Source organism: Phaseolus vulgaris, chromosome 9 (assembly GCF_051622355.1).
Source record: "Phaseolus vulgaris cultivar YP4 chromosome 9, ASM5162235v1, whole genome shotgun sequence".
NCBI lineage: Eukaryota > Viridiplantae > Streptophyta > Magnoliopsida > Fabales > Fabaceae > Phaseolus > Phaseolus vulgaris.
The window spans coordinates 37,062,976-37,078,515 of NC_143506.1; the positions used below are offsets into that span (position 1 = coordinate 37,062,976).

The 15,540-nt window shown below is 27.0% G+C and overlaps 1 protein-coding gene across 1 annotated transcript; it reads left to right on the forward strand.

Moving 5' to 3' along the window:
• The first annotated feature begins 4,955 nt into the window (after nucleotides 1-4,955).
• On the forward strand, nucleotides 4,956-9,071 carry LOC137822441 (cold-responsive protein kinase 1). Its single transcript, XM_090295466.1, has 8 exons — nucleotides 4,956-5,095; nucleotides 5,501-5,665; nucleotides 5,792-5,857; nucleotides 5,939-6,069; nucleotides 6,593-6,806; nucleotides 7,277-7,508; nucleotides 8,031-8,181; nucleotides 8,512-9,071. Exons 1-8 carry the CDS (start codon nucleotides 5,074-5,076, stop codon nucleotides 8,800-8,802), a joined length of 1,272 nt encoding a protein of 423 aa, XP_090151592.1. The 5' UTR covers nucleotides 4,956-5,073; the 3' UTR covers nucleotides 8,803-9,071.
• Nucleotides 9,072-15,540: the final 6,469 nt, after the last annotated feature.

The following is a 15,540-nucleotide window of genomic DNA, read 5'->3' on the forward strand; positions in this document are numbered from 1 at the left end:
TAATGCCTCCCTAACAAATGCAGCAACACCATCCTCTGGACTTATCATGATCCAAGTATCGAAGGATATTATATACTTTTTAGTTAAAAAAGACGTGCACTCTATTCCAAGCCAAAAAGATATTCTTTTATTATTATTCGCAAGTATAATTATAAAAAAAATTGAAATTTTTGATAATTTAATGTCTAGAGAAATTCAGACTCAGACTCAGACTCATGAGAGTTTGTGTTATCTGTGTGTCTGTATAGGAATGAGTTAACTATTTTTGTTATTTGTAAGTGGCGTTCAAAGTGTGGTGTATGACTGATGCATGGGTTGATAGGCTATTTGTATGATAGAGTTAAACAATATTTTGAACAAATAGGTATTATGGGTTTTAATAGTATGAACAATAGTATGTGGAGATGTATATGGGTTGCCATTATTTGGAGAATCTAGAATATATAGAGTGATTTTTAACAATGCAATGATGGGTCATGTAGAAATACTTATAGTGGTCCAAATTAAGGTATGGACATGGATAAACTATAGATTTTTCAATACTAATTTTTCTTATTCTGATTGGTGTATTAATTTATCTGCATGCTTAAATTCGGTTTAGTGACGGATTCCCGCTTCACTTACCTATATATATTTTTGTATGAATGTTCCATGGAGGTGGAGTTTCAAACAAGAGTATTACTAATGTCACAAGCCACAAAAAGTGTTGTGCTAAAAGGATCTATGTCAAACTTTGATGCCATTGTAACATTTTCAAGATAGCACTGAAGCATTGTGTAAACATAACTTAAGATACCTTGATGGAAGTAGTCTTGTTTGCTTTATGATAGATAATCTATTTTTTAGTTAAAAATGATGTTATTATATCATTACAAGAAAATTATTAAATAGAAACTAATTTTTAAATATTAAAATAATTAGTTGCAATAGTAACTAAATTAGATATCATTTTAGAAACTAAAAAAAAAATTAGTTTCTATTATTGTTAAATAGTTTCTAAATTGATATCTAATTAGTTTTTTTTATCAGCAATAAAAATAAAATAAAATAAATGCGAACCACTTCAGGGGTGTATCTAATTAGTTACCAACGTTTTAACTACCAATTATTTAGTTTCTAAATTTGGTAGCAAAAACCTTGGTTGCTAATTAGATACTAATTTAGAAATCATCTAATAATAATAAAAACTAATTTAGAAACCAAAAATTTATTTAGTCACTAAAATTGTCTCTAATTTAGCTACTATAACAACTAATTATTTTTGGTTTCTAAATTTGGTTTCTATTTTATGATTTTCTTGTATTGTATGTGTTGGATAACTTTTTTTTTTTTTTTTCATCTTCATTTCCGGGTTAATGTCTCTTTTGTGCATGGTTGGAGTATGCTTAATAGTTTCTTTTATATATTTTTTATTATTGATAAAAGAAATAATTATAAAAATTTACAGACAATATTTTTACTCTAAAAGATAAGTTACTATGTATTATTAATATTAAATATCCACTGCAATTCTATAAATTACTAATATATATAACTTAACCAATACTTTTAATAAATTTTTCTTCCCATACTAAATATATATGTGTATCGTCATAACTAATTTGAAATTACATATAAACCATCCTAACAAATATACACACGGACTAAATCATATATTTAACATAAGAACACATAAGGATCTTTTTTTTTTCTAAAATTCTTTTTTACTTACTCTTTCTAAAGTGTGTATAATGTCAATTGTTAGTTAATAATTTTACTAATAATTTCAAATAAATTAATTATCACATTTGGATTGTTATCATTTATCAATAATTCAATCTTTTTATATTTAATCTCTAATATAATAGGAAATATAACAAATTTTAAAAAAGATTATTATTTATATTTTATCATATTAATAATTTCTCTCTAAGAGCATATATAATAACATCTTCGTTAAATGATTATTGTCTCATATTTATACTTGTTTTGTACAATATTTTTATCACCACCATTATTGACTTAATGTTAGATATTCATTCAATGTTTATCATTCTTGACATCTTATATCCTTAAGGTTCACAATTCAATACAAGGCTTCTACCATTCCAAAGCTCATTTAGAGATGTTACAAAAATTTTGTAAAAATATTTTCTCATACCTTGAAAGTCTTTAGCTCAACTTCATGGCTATGATCAGCATCATGCACAAATAGAAAAAAATATATAAATACTTTCAATTCTAATTGATCTCATACCTTGAGTAGTTCTTTATTATTAAGAATGAAATATGTCTATTTCGGTTTTATATATCTTTATCTCTACCATTTAAGAATATTTAGTTTAGCCTTGTATCTTGGGTATCTCTAACTAAATATTATACTTTGACATTATAAGAAAATAATTAAATAGAAACCAATTTTAGAGAGAGAAAATAATTAGTTATTATATTGATTAAATTATATACGGTTTTAGAGAAAAAAATTATTGATATTTAAAGTAGTTTTTATTATTAATAAAATATCTAAATTGATATATAAGTAGATTTCAAGGTTTTAGCTACCAACTAATTTAAATTCTAAAATTGGTAAGTAAAACTTTGGTAGCTAATTAGATACCAATTAACTAATTAGATATCAATTTAGAAACTAGTTTATAAATTTAGAAACTAGTTTAGATACCAATAGTTTTTTAAATTTATAAAATAGTATTTAATTTAGTTAATATAATAACTAATTATTTTTTATTTATAAAATTATTTTTTATTTAATAATTTTCTAGTAGTGTGAATTAAGCATTAATAACTCAATTTACATCTTTATCATCTTTAACTTGACAATGAGTATTTTTTTATATCAAAAGGCATAAAAGACTATTATATTATCAAAAACATAAATAAATATGTTCTTGATTTTTATTAAAAGTTGTAGCCAAAGTAAATCGTGAGTTTAAATGGTGTAGGAATTTGATATTACTATTAGGAAAAAAGCAATATGATGCGTAGGTGTTTTGATATGAATAATAGGTAAGTATTCCAAAATATTCTCATTTATTAATTTTTTTACTTGTTATAAAAAAAATAGTATACACCAATTGGTCTAAAAAACAGTTTGCACCAATTTGTTATTGGTTTAACACGTGGTAATTTTTTTATTTTGATGATTATATACCTTGTAGATTATGAGTAATATTAACTTTCATGTGTCAACGCGTGTGTGTTTCATTCATTTGATTAAGTTAACATCCATTTATCCATCATATTCTTTCTATGCCTTTGAACACAACTTAATCTTTGTTTTAAAGTTTTTCAAAATATTTTAAAAACATATTAATCAATTAAAATTATACATAGTCGATTATTTTGTGAATTACAAAAGTAGTGCAGGTATAGATAATCATGTTATATTAAATGAAATAATTGAAAATCATAAATAATTACCAATTATTTAAGTTTGTATTAAGTACTCATTCGTAATTAATTAGATTTCAATTTAAAAATTAATTTATAATTGTTTATTAATAATAGAAACTATTTTAAATATCAAATATTTTTTTAATCTATAAAATAATATCTAACTTAGTTAATAAATACAGTAATTAATTATTTTTTATTTTAAAATTATTTTTTATTTGATGATTTTTTTTAAGTGTAAAGATAATTTAGTGTGAAATTCATGTTTTTTTTTCTTTCGAGTGGAATTTCTTTTATTAACTTTCTCCATGCATTTTTAAAACATATTTATTGAATTTTCTCTTTGGAGCATAACTTTTCTTCCTTTCTCTTCTTTTGTTTAATATATTTAAATTTCATTTGTTATTTTTTAAATTCGGTAATTGCGTTAAGGAAATAATTTTAATTTTTATTTTAAAAGGGGAAATATTTAAATCGTGGAAAGAAGATTTTGACCCATTAGATATATATTTATATTTTAATTGATGGTTTGAATTTGATGAGGTGTAGATTACTCCAATAATTTGCTACTTGTTTTCATCGTCATTAGGATCTTTAAAGAGTATTCCATAATTTAACTTAATTAACATAATATGAGCATAAAGTTGTCATGATAAAGATTGTACTACTTCACAATGTTAGTTTAAGTCCTTTTTATATACTTAACTTTTGTTCTTCTTGTTTGAAAGAGACAATTCCTACCACATTGCATGTAATTGCTTCTTGCACTTTCTATTGTGTGTCCTTTGTAATATCACAAGTGTCAAAAAGAGGGATGCTATAAAATTCTTGGGCTTCCAATGGAAATTGGGCTAGATCTCAAAGTTATTTGACAAATTCTTCCTGCACCTTATGAAATTGAACCTGCACCGGACTTATCTGTGAAATGACGAAAATGGACGAAAATGACACTGCAAAGTAACGAAAAATACCTTTCATTTAATGAAAGGAGGTAGGGATAAAAATAATAATTCAGGAATCCCCTTTTTTAGAATACATTTTCAGAACTAAATTTTCGAAACACATTTCTAAATTTTAGAAATTCTTTTTATAATGCATTTCTAAATTTTGTGTTCTGGATTTTTTGTTTCTAAAATATATTTTTTACATTTTGAATTTATTTTTTTGAAATAAGATTTTTATTTTTGAATTGTATTTTTTGAATTTTGAATTTTTAAATCGAAAATAAATGGTAATTTTAGAAATTTTTGAAAATGATAAAATATTTATTGAAATTGGTATGGTAGAAAAACATTCAAAATTGGTATGTTTATGTTCCTCTAACGTATTCTATCTTACTTCAACTACTAATAAAAAATATATTAAAAAAATGTGTTCAAGAGTCCTATGTAACCAATCACTAGAATGTTTCTGGCCGATGTTTCGATCAATTCTATGGGACATTCTTCGAATAATTCTCCCTCTCTGTCTCTCTCACATTTGAAGTTTCAATGTCTTTCTCTTTTCTCACAACAAAGTACAAATTAAGAAATAGAATAACACAAAGAAAGAAAGAAAAAAATACTAGAAATTGCTGGCTGTTGCCAGTTATTGTTGACTTCCATTCATATTTTTTGCCCAATGTCTAAAGCCAGTCTGTGAGGTTGAAATTGAACCACAAAAAGATTGGTTTCCTCCCCCAGAATGACTCTCCGAGTACTCCAAGGTTTTGTTTTCTCAATTTGTTTCTGCACCATTGTCACTGTGATATATACCAGTGGCTCAAACTTGTTTTTGTTATAGCAATTGCAAATTCATGCATACATTTTGATCACCCATCAAAGCTACAATGCTTCAGGGTTATTTAGTAGCATTTAATTGGTTCAATGTTAAAACCACATTCAGTCACATGGCACAGTAAACAGCTTATCTAATGAGCTTATGATGATAAGTTTCATACCCAAAAGAAAAGAAATTGTTAAAGGGTCATCAACTAGTTTCAAACATTGTAACTACTTCAAACAAGTGTTTGGTAGAACCTCTTAGATGTATCATCTTTCATTTTACCTAGTCTAGAACATGGATCATGAATCATATGATATTTGACAAAGTTTGTGATTGATTGCAACAGAAGCTTCACCCTCTAATAGGACAACACAACACAAATCTGAAGCATTGTTTTACATCCTCGGAGGAATTATTGTGCTGGCCATCGTGTTGATTTTTTTATATGTATTTCGGAAGCGTATAAAACGGCAACCACAGAATATGACAGTTACAACTACAGAGAAGCAAGGTAGTTTGAGAAATGAGAAAAAACATCATAAGTGAAACCACAACACTCAAAATCTTTACGACCTTGTAGTTCGTTTAATATTTGTGCGTGTCATATGAATATATGTTTGTGTTTGTGCTTAATTAGGGATTATGAAACACAATGAATCAGCAGATATGATGAAGATGATATTTTCATCTAATCCACAGTCAGGTAACTCTTAAGAAATAATTGCATGGTCAATCAAATATCTTATACATATTGAAGTTAATTAATTTCAATATGTACACACAGGGTCCATGGAGTTCTTTAGTGGGAACCTTAGAACAATTAACTGCTTTGACTACCAGACACTGAAAAATGCAACCACGAATTTCCATGCTGATAATTTTCTTGGAAGTGGTGGATTTGGACCTGTTTACAAGGTATAATAAACATTATATTTAATAACTAGCTTGGTTTAATAGAGAATATATTTGTTAATAACTTGATCTATGTACTGTGTAAAATCACCCGTTTTTTCAGTCTTATCTTATTATGGAATTGGTCACATAGATCACAGGGTACTATTGGATTTGGTTAAAAATCAAATTTGTAAGATGTCATTAACTAAGCAGTGCCTTTTGATCATAACACCCTATAAAGAAAAACATTTCAAAGTAAGAGCATGTCAAGTGAAATTTTACATTGATTAGTAATAGGAAAGTTGAACAACATTTTAAGTCATAAGAATCTCCATAACTAATATATCGTCCTTGTACTAACATGAACTACTTCAGAAAGTAAATTTTAAGTTTTAACTCATCTCACAATCAACCGATAAAGTGAAGTTTTTACTTACTTATATGTTATAATTAGACCATATTTCTAATTGTGAGATAATCAGCAAATGTTTAGGTTCATTTATATGCAGTTTAATGTCTCCTAACTATAGTTATGTTTTGACAGGGAAAGTTGGTAGATGGAAGGCTAATTGCGGTTAAGAAATTGTCTCTCAACAAATCCCAGCAGGGAGAAAAAGAGTTTCTGGTAGAGGTGAGAACAATCACTAGTATCCAACACAAAAATCTGGTTCGCCTTCTTGGATGCTGCATAGATGGGCCACAAAGGATAATTGTCTATGAATACATGAAAAACAGAAGTTTGGACCTCTTTATACATGGTATCCTTTCTTTTCTAATCCTCTTTGGCCCTTTTTAATTATGAACAATACAAGGACTAAAGTTCCAAAACTTATACAAATTCACCAATGACAATACTATTTATTTGAACTCTTGGCTCTATTAAAAAGAGTTCTAGAATAAATTAGCAGTATTATCAACTTTGCACCAGAGATTCATTACCTAAATTGATGAATAAGCAACCAAAATTTTAATTAAAGTCAAATACTCAAACTCTCATCAAACTAGGGTGTTTTAATCAACATTTAGTTAGAGAAACTTTGGTTTAATCATGATTATCAACTATCACTTTCATTTACTTTAGTCTAGGATCATTCTAGTTATTATAGCACTATTTCTGTAGTGGAATGTTCATATAGTGGACACCTAGGCCACTGTTTGATGAATGTTTGAAGGAGCTTAGGATTGTTTTGATGGAACAACTCTTTCTTTGACTGCTTCTTGAATGCAGAAAACAGTGATCAATTTCTGAAATGGGGAACTAGATTCCAAATTATTCTGGGAGTAGCGCGAGGACTACAATACCTTCACGAGGATTCACACCAAAGAATTGTTCACCGAGACATCAAAGCAAGCAACATTCTTCTTGATGACAAGCTTCAGCCAAGGATTGGGGACTTTGGGCTAGCTAGATTTTTCCCCGAAGACCAAGCTTACCTTAGCACACAGTTCGCTGGAACACTGTACGCCATTTATTGGAACAAATTAAAATGACATTTCTTAGTATTCCCTGAATGAAAATTGCCATATAGCATTATTAGTTCATCATATGGTTCAGAGCAATTTCATCCTCATTATGATTTTAGTGCTGCCAACTACCCAGACTGCAAAAGCAGTGCCCTTCTGCTCAGAACTTTTAATGTTTGCACACATTTCAACACCATCATATCCAGCAGCAGCATATCATTAAAGTCACCATCTTTGATACTATTTTATGTGATTGGGTGAAGTACATGAGTATTAAATCATCTTTCTTATGACATCAATTTTGTTATACTTTATGTGTAAAATGATTTAGTTTATACATGAAATGATCAGTGAAAGAAAATAAGATGTTTGACAATTTATTGTTTCTTAAACCATTTTGTCACTTCTTTATTAAAATGTGAAGCATTTTCAGTTGCCAAACAACTTAACTATCTACACAGATAAGAGGTTTCATTTGATAAATGCCATTTTTCTTTTGGTTTTTATTTTTTGGACAGAGGTTATACTGCTCCTGAATATGCCATTAGAGGGGAATTATCAGAAAAGGTAGATATCTATAGTTTTGGAGTACTCTTGCTTGAAATAATCTGTTGCAGGAAAAACACAGACCAAACTTTGCCATCAGAAATGCAGTACCTCCCTGAATATGTAAGTTCTCACATTTCCACATACATAGTTTTTTTCTCAATTATTGCCAGATAAAAGCTAGCACCATGATCTCTTTCTGTCCAGTTTCCTGTACACTATTTTCTATTTCTTCAAATTCATACAGAAATTTTTAGTTTGAGAATAAGACAACATATTTTCTATTCCCATATACACATTTTATGTTTTTTTTCTATAAATTGTTGGATTCCAATAAGTAATATACAAACATATTGGTTGAGAAAAAAAATTATTGTAGCTTATATCAGTTGTCCCATTAAGAGAATTTAGATGTGTGATATCATAATCAAATCAAATCATATCATGGTATAGGCATGGAAACTGTACGAGAATGCAAGGATATTGGACATAGTAGATCCTAAGCTGCGACAAGATGGATTCGTAGAAAAGGATGTTATGCAAGCAATCCACGTGGCTTTCTTATGTCTTCAACCTGATCCACAATTGAGGCCTCCCATGTCAGAAATTGTGGCATTGTTGACTTTCAAAATTGAAATGGTGACAACACCAATGAGGCCAGCCTTTCTGGATCGAAGACCAGGAAAGGATGATGAAAACCATTGTTTGAGAGGATTATCTGAGGGTTTAACATCTCCCATATGATCACAAATCTGTGTTCCCTACCCATAAGGCTATAGCCACCAATCTAAACAAAAAAAAAGTTATTGAATTTGTTGGATAATTAGGGGCCATGATCTTAAAGAAAGGAAAGGAGGGAGGAATTTAAACAATACTTCAGAGTGTTTTGTTTTTTCTCAGAGAAGAATAAATAAAATTAGCAAAAACATCTCCACCCTTATACGAATTCAACTCAACAAAATCAATTTACAAAATATATTTAGCTAGTCTGCTGCAGAATTATGCAGGAGAGATTGCACATATTAATTTTGCACTTCAGAGTGTAGATTTCCTTTTCTTCAAGTTTCTATATATATATGGTTTACTACTTTCATTACTGCCATGAATTTGAGTAGTTGAGTTACAAATTATATCTGGCTTAATAATTCGTGCCTTCGGACATGCACTTGTAATCTATAACTATTTAGACTTTTTTGAAGTACTTTAACTTTTTTATAAGTTATTTTAAAATTATTTCAAAATATCCTATAATACTATATCAACAAATTTGAAATCAAGAAATAGTCTCACGTTATTTAAGATTAATATAATTTAAATACACATTTTAGGATAAAGTTTCAAGTTTTAGATAAATGATTAATCTAAGATATTATCTTCTTATCAAAACAATATTTAAATATTTTCATATTATACTATTATTTTCTAAAACATTGTTGTTTTGTTATGAATTACATTAATAATAATAATAATAAAAATATATTTTGGTAACTACCTTAAATAGCATGACCATGATACAAATTTAAATAAAACTAAGTGAAAGATTTTGGCAAATGATTTAATTAGATACCTGATCCAATTATATAAATATTTTTGTCAACTAAGTCAGTTTAACCTATAATTCTCAATTAGTAAAAAAAAACTAAAATCATCTATAAAAACAAAAATATTCATTGAATCTTAAAGTTTTCAAAATTAATTCAATTATTTTTCGATTCATTATTCTTCGCCCAAAGTTTTAAATGTTTTACATTCAAATAAAAAAAACAATTTCATATCAATAGCAATTAATCATTTATCTGAAAAACTAATTATTAGAATTTTTTAGACAGAACAAATACTTTTAATGGATAAACTCTGTTATATATCAAGCAGAGGGTTAACTTGATAGCCTTCCTCTTTGTACAACTTGTGAATGGTGACTCATTAACTTTCTTAATTAACTTTCTTAATTGCATAGTAATTACTTGACCTTACCCATTTCTCAGTTTTATAATTAATGACACATGTAATCATAGAGGAGCAATGTTAAAGAGTCAAAGTTTAAATTTTTCAACGTAATTCAAGGAAACTTAATCTACCATCCAATGTCATCAAGTGGTTCGAATAACATGTGATGTTTACATGTAAAGTTAAAGAAAATACTAAAAACTATAAACTAATACTAAAAATACACTTATTTAAAACTTAATTAGTAACTAATCCTAAGTGTTTGAAGAGATTGGAATTAGTGACACTAACTCGTGTGACTCTTTCTTGCATCTAAGTTGAAGTTTATTTATTGAATGAGCCTATGTTTAGATAGTTTCTTTATTAAACATTAATAAGAGAGAAATATATGATAAATAACCAAGACCAATCAGATGAACAATTTGTAATTTGTTCTAAACATCCCTTCTTAAATAAAAAAAAAAGATAAAAAATAAATACAAATTTATTATCTAGTTAAAAATAAAAGTTGTGGAACAGATTTTTTTTAAATTTAATAAATCAATTTATTTAAATAACAATAATAATTTTTATCTGTAAAATAAATAAATAAATATAAAAGTGGTTATAGTACTTCCATTCATACACAAAAGTGTTCAAAATTGTGCATACAAAAAATAAAAAGTTCAGTCCATATAATCCATATACAAAACCTTTAAAAATGTGCAAGCCAAAAAATAGAAACTATATGCATAGAGATTCTTTGGCGAACTTCTCATATTTAGATTGGTGTTTGGATCTCATGTGTTGTATAAAGTATTTGAAAAAAATGATGTAGTGTAAAATGTTAATTTCTATATGTTCACGACCGTTGGATTTTGGTGCAGGTTCTTGTAGTAGATAGCTATTGATACTATGAAGTAGGCAAATCTTTATTTTACTGTTGGTGTGGTTATGAAAAGATAATGTGGTTCTCGGTCAGGTTTGTTGGATTTTTATATAGGGTCTTGTGGTGTATAGTTGTTGAAGCTATGAACAAGTATTGTGTCTTTCGGACAGGTTAGTAGGCACGTAAAGTTTTATTAGGTTTTGAAGAAAGAGGGTTCAATTTTGAGTGGTTTTTGTGGGTGAGGGAATTTGATTTGTAGATGTGTTTGTGGGCTTTTGGTTGTATTAGAGGATGTTTTGTGTGTATTGTTTTGACTAAAGATTGGTTATAAGGACCTTGATAGAATAAATGTTGATTTCTTTTGATGTGGCTTACCATTCCTTTCAATTGAGGATTAATTTGGTGGTCTATAGAGTTTGAAGAATGTTTGTAAGTCAGGTGTTGAGCAAGTTGACCTTGATCATTTTCTGTACAAGGATTGGAACACCCCTAAAGTGTCTGTATAAGGGTTGAGACATTCATGAAGTATCTAATTTTATTTTATTTATTCTTTACTTATAAAAAATATAAATAAATATACATAGAGATCATAGTAGGAGTGAGTGTATTCATTTTCCAAATATGGGTTGGATAGCAGAAGTAGGACCTCCCAAACTACATAATACTCAAACTATAAATCAAGGTCCTAATAGAAAAATTGTTGTTTGCTCTATAAACAAATACCTTCCTTTCTTTTCTCAACAAATTTCTCAGGTATTACTACTGTTCTTACAGGTTGTATTCTAGTATCAAACTATTGTTGACAAGGGACATTTCTGATAAGTAGAAATCTCTATAAAGTGTTGTGTTGAATCTATATAGTTTGAAGATATATTCTAGTTTTCAGTTTTTCCAGATCAGTTGTATACAATTTTCTACAGCTATATGACTCTTACACACATATCCCGGATGACTAGTAGTGGAATCTGCATAACCCTAAATCAGAATCAATTAAATGTATGTATATATATATATGACACACAGTCTCTGTTTGACCATGTTTTAGCTACCAAATTTAGAATCTAAATAATTGGTAGTTAAAACTTTGATAGCTAATTAGATACCAATTTAAAAACTATTTAACAATAATATAAATTAGTTTAGAAACCAAATTTTTTTTTAGTTTCTAAAATGTTCTCTAATTTAGTCACTAAATCAGAATCAATTAAATGTATGTATATATATGATAGACAGTCTGTGTTTGGCCATGTTTTAGCTACCAAATTTAGAATCTAAATAATTGGTAGTTAAAACTTTGGTAGCTAATTAGATACCAATTTAAAAACTATTTAATAATAATAGAAATTAGTTTAGAAACCAATTTTTTTTTAGTTTCTAAAATGGTCTCTAATTTAGTCATTATAGCAACTAATTATTCCTGGTTTCTAAAATGGTTTTTATTTCATGATTTTCTTGTAGTGATATAACCAGTGACAAATCTTTTGAGGATACCAAATTTTTTTTATAAGTGTACTAAATTTTTGGATAGCTCAATATATAAAATATACTAAAAATTTAAAATAAATTATTTATATATTAATTTTTATATATGTAAAAAAAACTATTCCTTTTCAAATCCAATGACTTTTTAAAAAAAGATTATTTTCCAATAAAACTTTATGTTAGGCATCCTGCCATTACATGAAAAAGTATTATTTAAAAAAAGAAGAAACAAATATGGAAAACTAGCTCCAAACACATGCATAAAAAAGAACTTCAAATCTAAACCAATCAGAATATAGGTTTTTACCACCTTTTAACAAAGAACTCCAAAGAGAAACAATGGAGCAAACAATAGAACCAAAACAAGACCTATAGATAAAGATTCCAGAAAAGCAAAAACTCTCATTTCTTATTAGCAGACATCTTAAAACCTTTTCTAGGACATTTAGGCCTCCTAGTAGATTTAACAACATCATCTCCATTATCACTAAGAGGTTTTCCCATGTCAGTCTCACCCTTCAAATACTTAGTAACAATTTCACATTCTTTCAAGAACAAAGCAGTACCTTTATATTAGGTTCCAGAACAACATTGGCATCAGACAAGTAGTAAAAAAAGTAGACTTTTGAGTGACAGTATCAAACACCAAAGCAACATCTAAAGAAACATTTGTTAGATAATGAGATGCAACATTTTGAATTTTTATTTTAAACCTTATAATATTTTATGAAAATAATAAAAGTAAGTAATGCAATATGAGAATCTTATTGAAAACAAACTGCAAAGTTAGGTTTTCCTTTATTTTTTTTCACATAAAAATTATATATATTATTTCAATAGTCATTTCAGACGTTGCTTTGAAGATACTAATAAAATATATGGAAGGACAAATATACAATTCTACTTCAGATATTTATAATTCTTTTTCAGAATTTGAGATAATTAAAAAAAATACTTAATTTATCATGTATTTAATTTGGTTTTATCTGATATTGCCTAAATATCTACTTACATTGTTCATATTCATTTTCTAATATATATATATATATATATATATATATATATATATATATATATTCTAAATTCTTTTCACTTTTTTAATTGAGCAGATTTCCCGGGAAAAACATCTAGTCAAAGACTCAATTAAGAACTATAAATTGTGAACTAAATCCTAGTCAAATTTTAATTACTATTGCATTTAAGGAAAGGTCAAAATGAAAAGGCATTGCTTCAGTTCCTCAAGTATAACAGTTAAACAAATTAGAAGCATTTTTTTATCAATTAATGTTCCTTTTCATAACTTCAACTAATATAATGTTATATCTCTTAATGTAATTTCCATTAAAATATTCTTATTATCGTTTTTCTACAAGCCCTATAAAAGATAAGAGTCTCTTATTAGTTACTTGTTCAGTCACTCATTAATATTTAATTAACTTGTTAAACCAACAATAACAAATGAATAATAACATAACAATAACATAGCAATAACATATAATTATTTTCTTTACCTATAAGTTATAGAATCATTAGTGTAATCACTCCATTCAAACCTTATTTTTTTAATCTCTTACATTAACTAAATAAAAATAAAAAATAAAATATATTTTAAAGAATTATTTTTTGTAAATTATTAATTGTAAAATTTAACATGACTCAATTTTTTTTTTAAATTCAAAAATGTGGATATAGAGGTGACAAAGTTGTTTTTTTTTTTGACATTTCCTTTTTCATATATATAATGAAAAATAAATAAGAATGTGGAACTTAGAGTAGTTGACTTCTCACAAATATTTATGTTTTATACTATAATATAACACAATCACACTCTATATTAACATATTTGGATTTATTATTTGTCTTACTAAGAATGTGTTTTAAAAAATAGTCTTAATCATATGTAAAGATTAAATGGGAAAGTTCACACTTATTAGTAGTTTCTAGGAAGATGGTGAAGTCTGTGTCTTCTTGGTGTGGCTTATGAAAGACCTTAGCATTTTCCACCAATGGCCATTGAGCTATTGTGATTAATTTGAGACACTTTGTTTTGTGGATTGCTCCATTGACCATAAAATTAATTAAAGCACACCAAGAAAGAGACAAAGATAAATCAAAATTGATGTTGTTGGTTCACACACTAAACTTCCCAAGACAATTGACTAGTTCGAACTAATATTCTAAGATATAGGTTAGGATCATTAGATATTATAATTAACACTCAATTATAATCTATCAAACATTCTTAATTTTTTCTTTTTTTTTAATTCTCATTTTGGTTTACTATAACACGTTTTCTAAACGCCCAAGATTTTTGTTGCTTTTTAAAAAAAAAAAGCATACTAATTACTATAAAAAGAAGTGTGTATCTTAAGTTACGTTAAGTATGTGACATTATGGATTAATAACCCAAGAAGAAAGAAGATTTCCATGCTAAAATATCAATAAAAAGTGATTAAGAAAATAAGTGTTTTTTTCTATTGGTTGAACACGTGCATTGTTCTTTATCAACTTGTTTTCTTGGAGAAGGGTTTAAATTGAAGTTGTTAATGATTCATTCAACGAAAGAATTTGAACGTCCACACCCATCTTTCACGTCATGGAGAAAACAAGTTTAATTTTCTTCTTTGGAAAATCAACTAACTACAAATTAATCATTTTATAAATTTTAATAATTATTATCATCAATCATATCAAAGTATTCTAATTTTAAATTCATGATGGAATTATCGCACTTTAATGGTTATTTTTAAGTTCTTTCAAAATTATTGACAATTTTTTTTCAAAATAAACCATAAAAAATTAAAAAAATACTATACATATATCCTAACTTTTTATTTTTAATTTATTATTAAAGTACTATCTAAAATAATTTTCTGTCTTTACATACAGCACCCTCTAAAAACAAATAAAAATCTTTAAAATCCTAAAACTGAAATTAAAAAAAAAAACATATTCATTCCTTTGTTTTTGTTTCTTTTTCTAAGTTTAAACACATAATAAGACTTACCAAAGAAACTAAAGAAAAGAATTATCTGGGCAACCATACAAAATATTAACATTTTTTCATATTCACAACATTTTTACATGTTGTTTTAAAGAGATTAAATTCAGGATTACTAGTGATTTGTTACTGCAAAACAATAAGCTTTTGATTAATGAAACCAGTTTATGATTGTGCTTGAAAA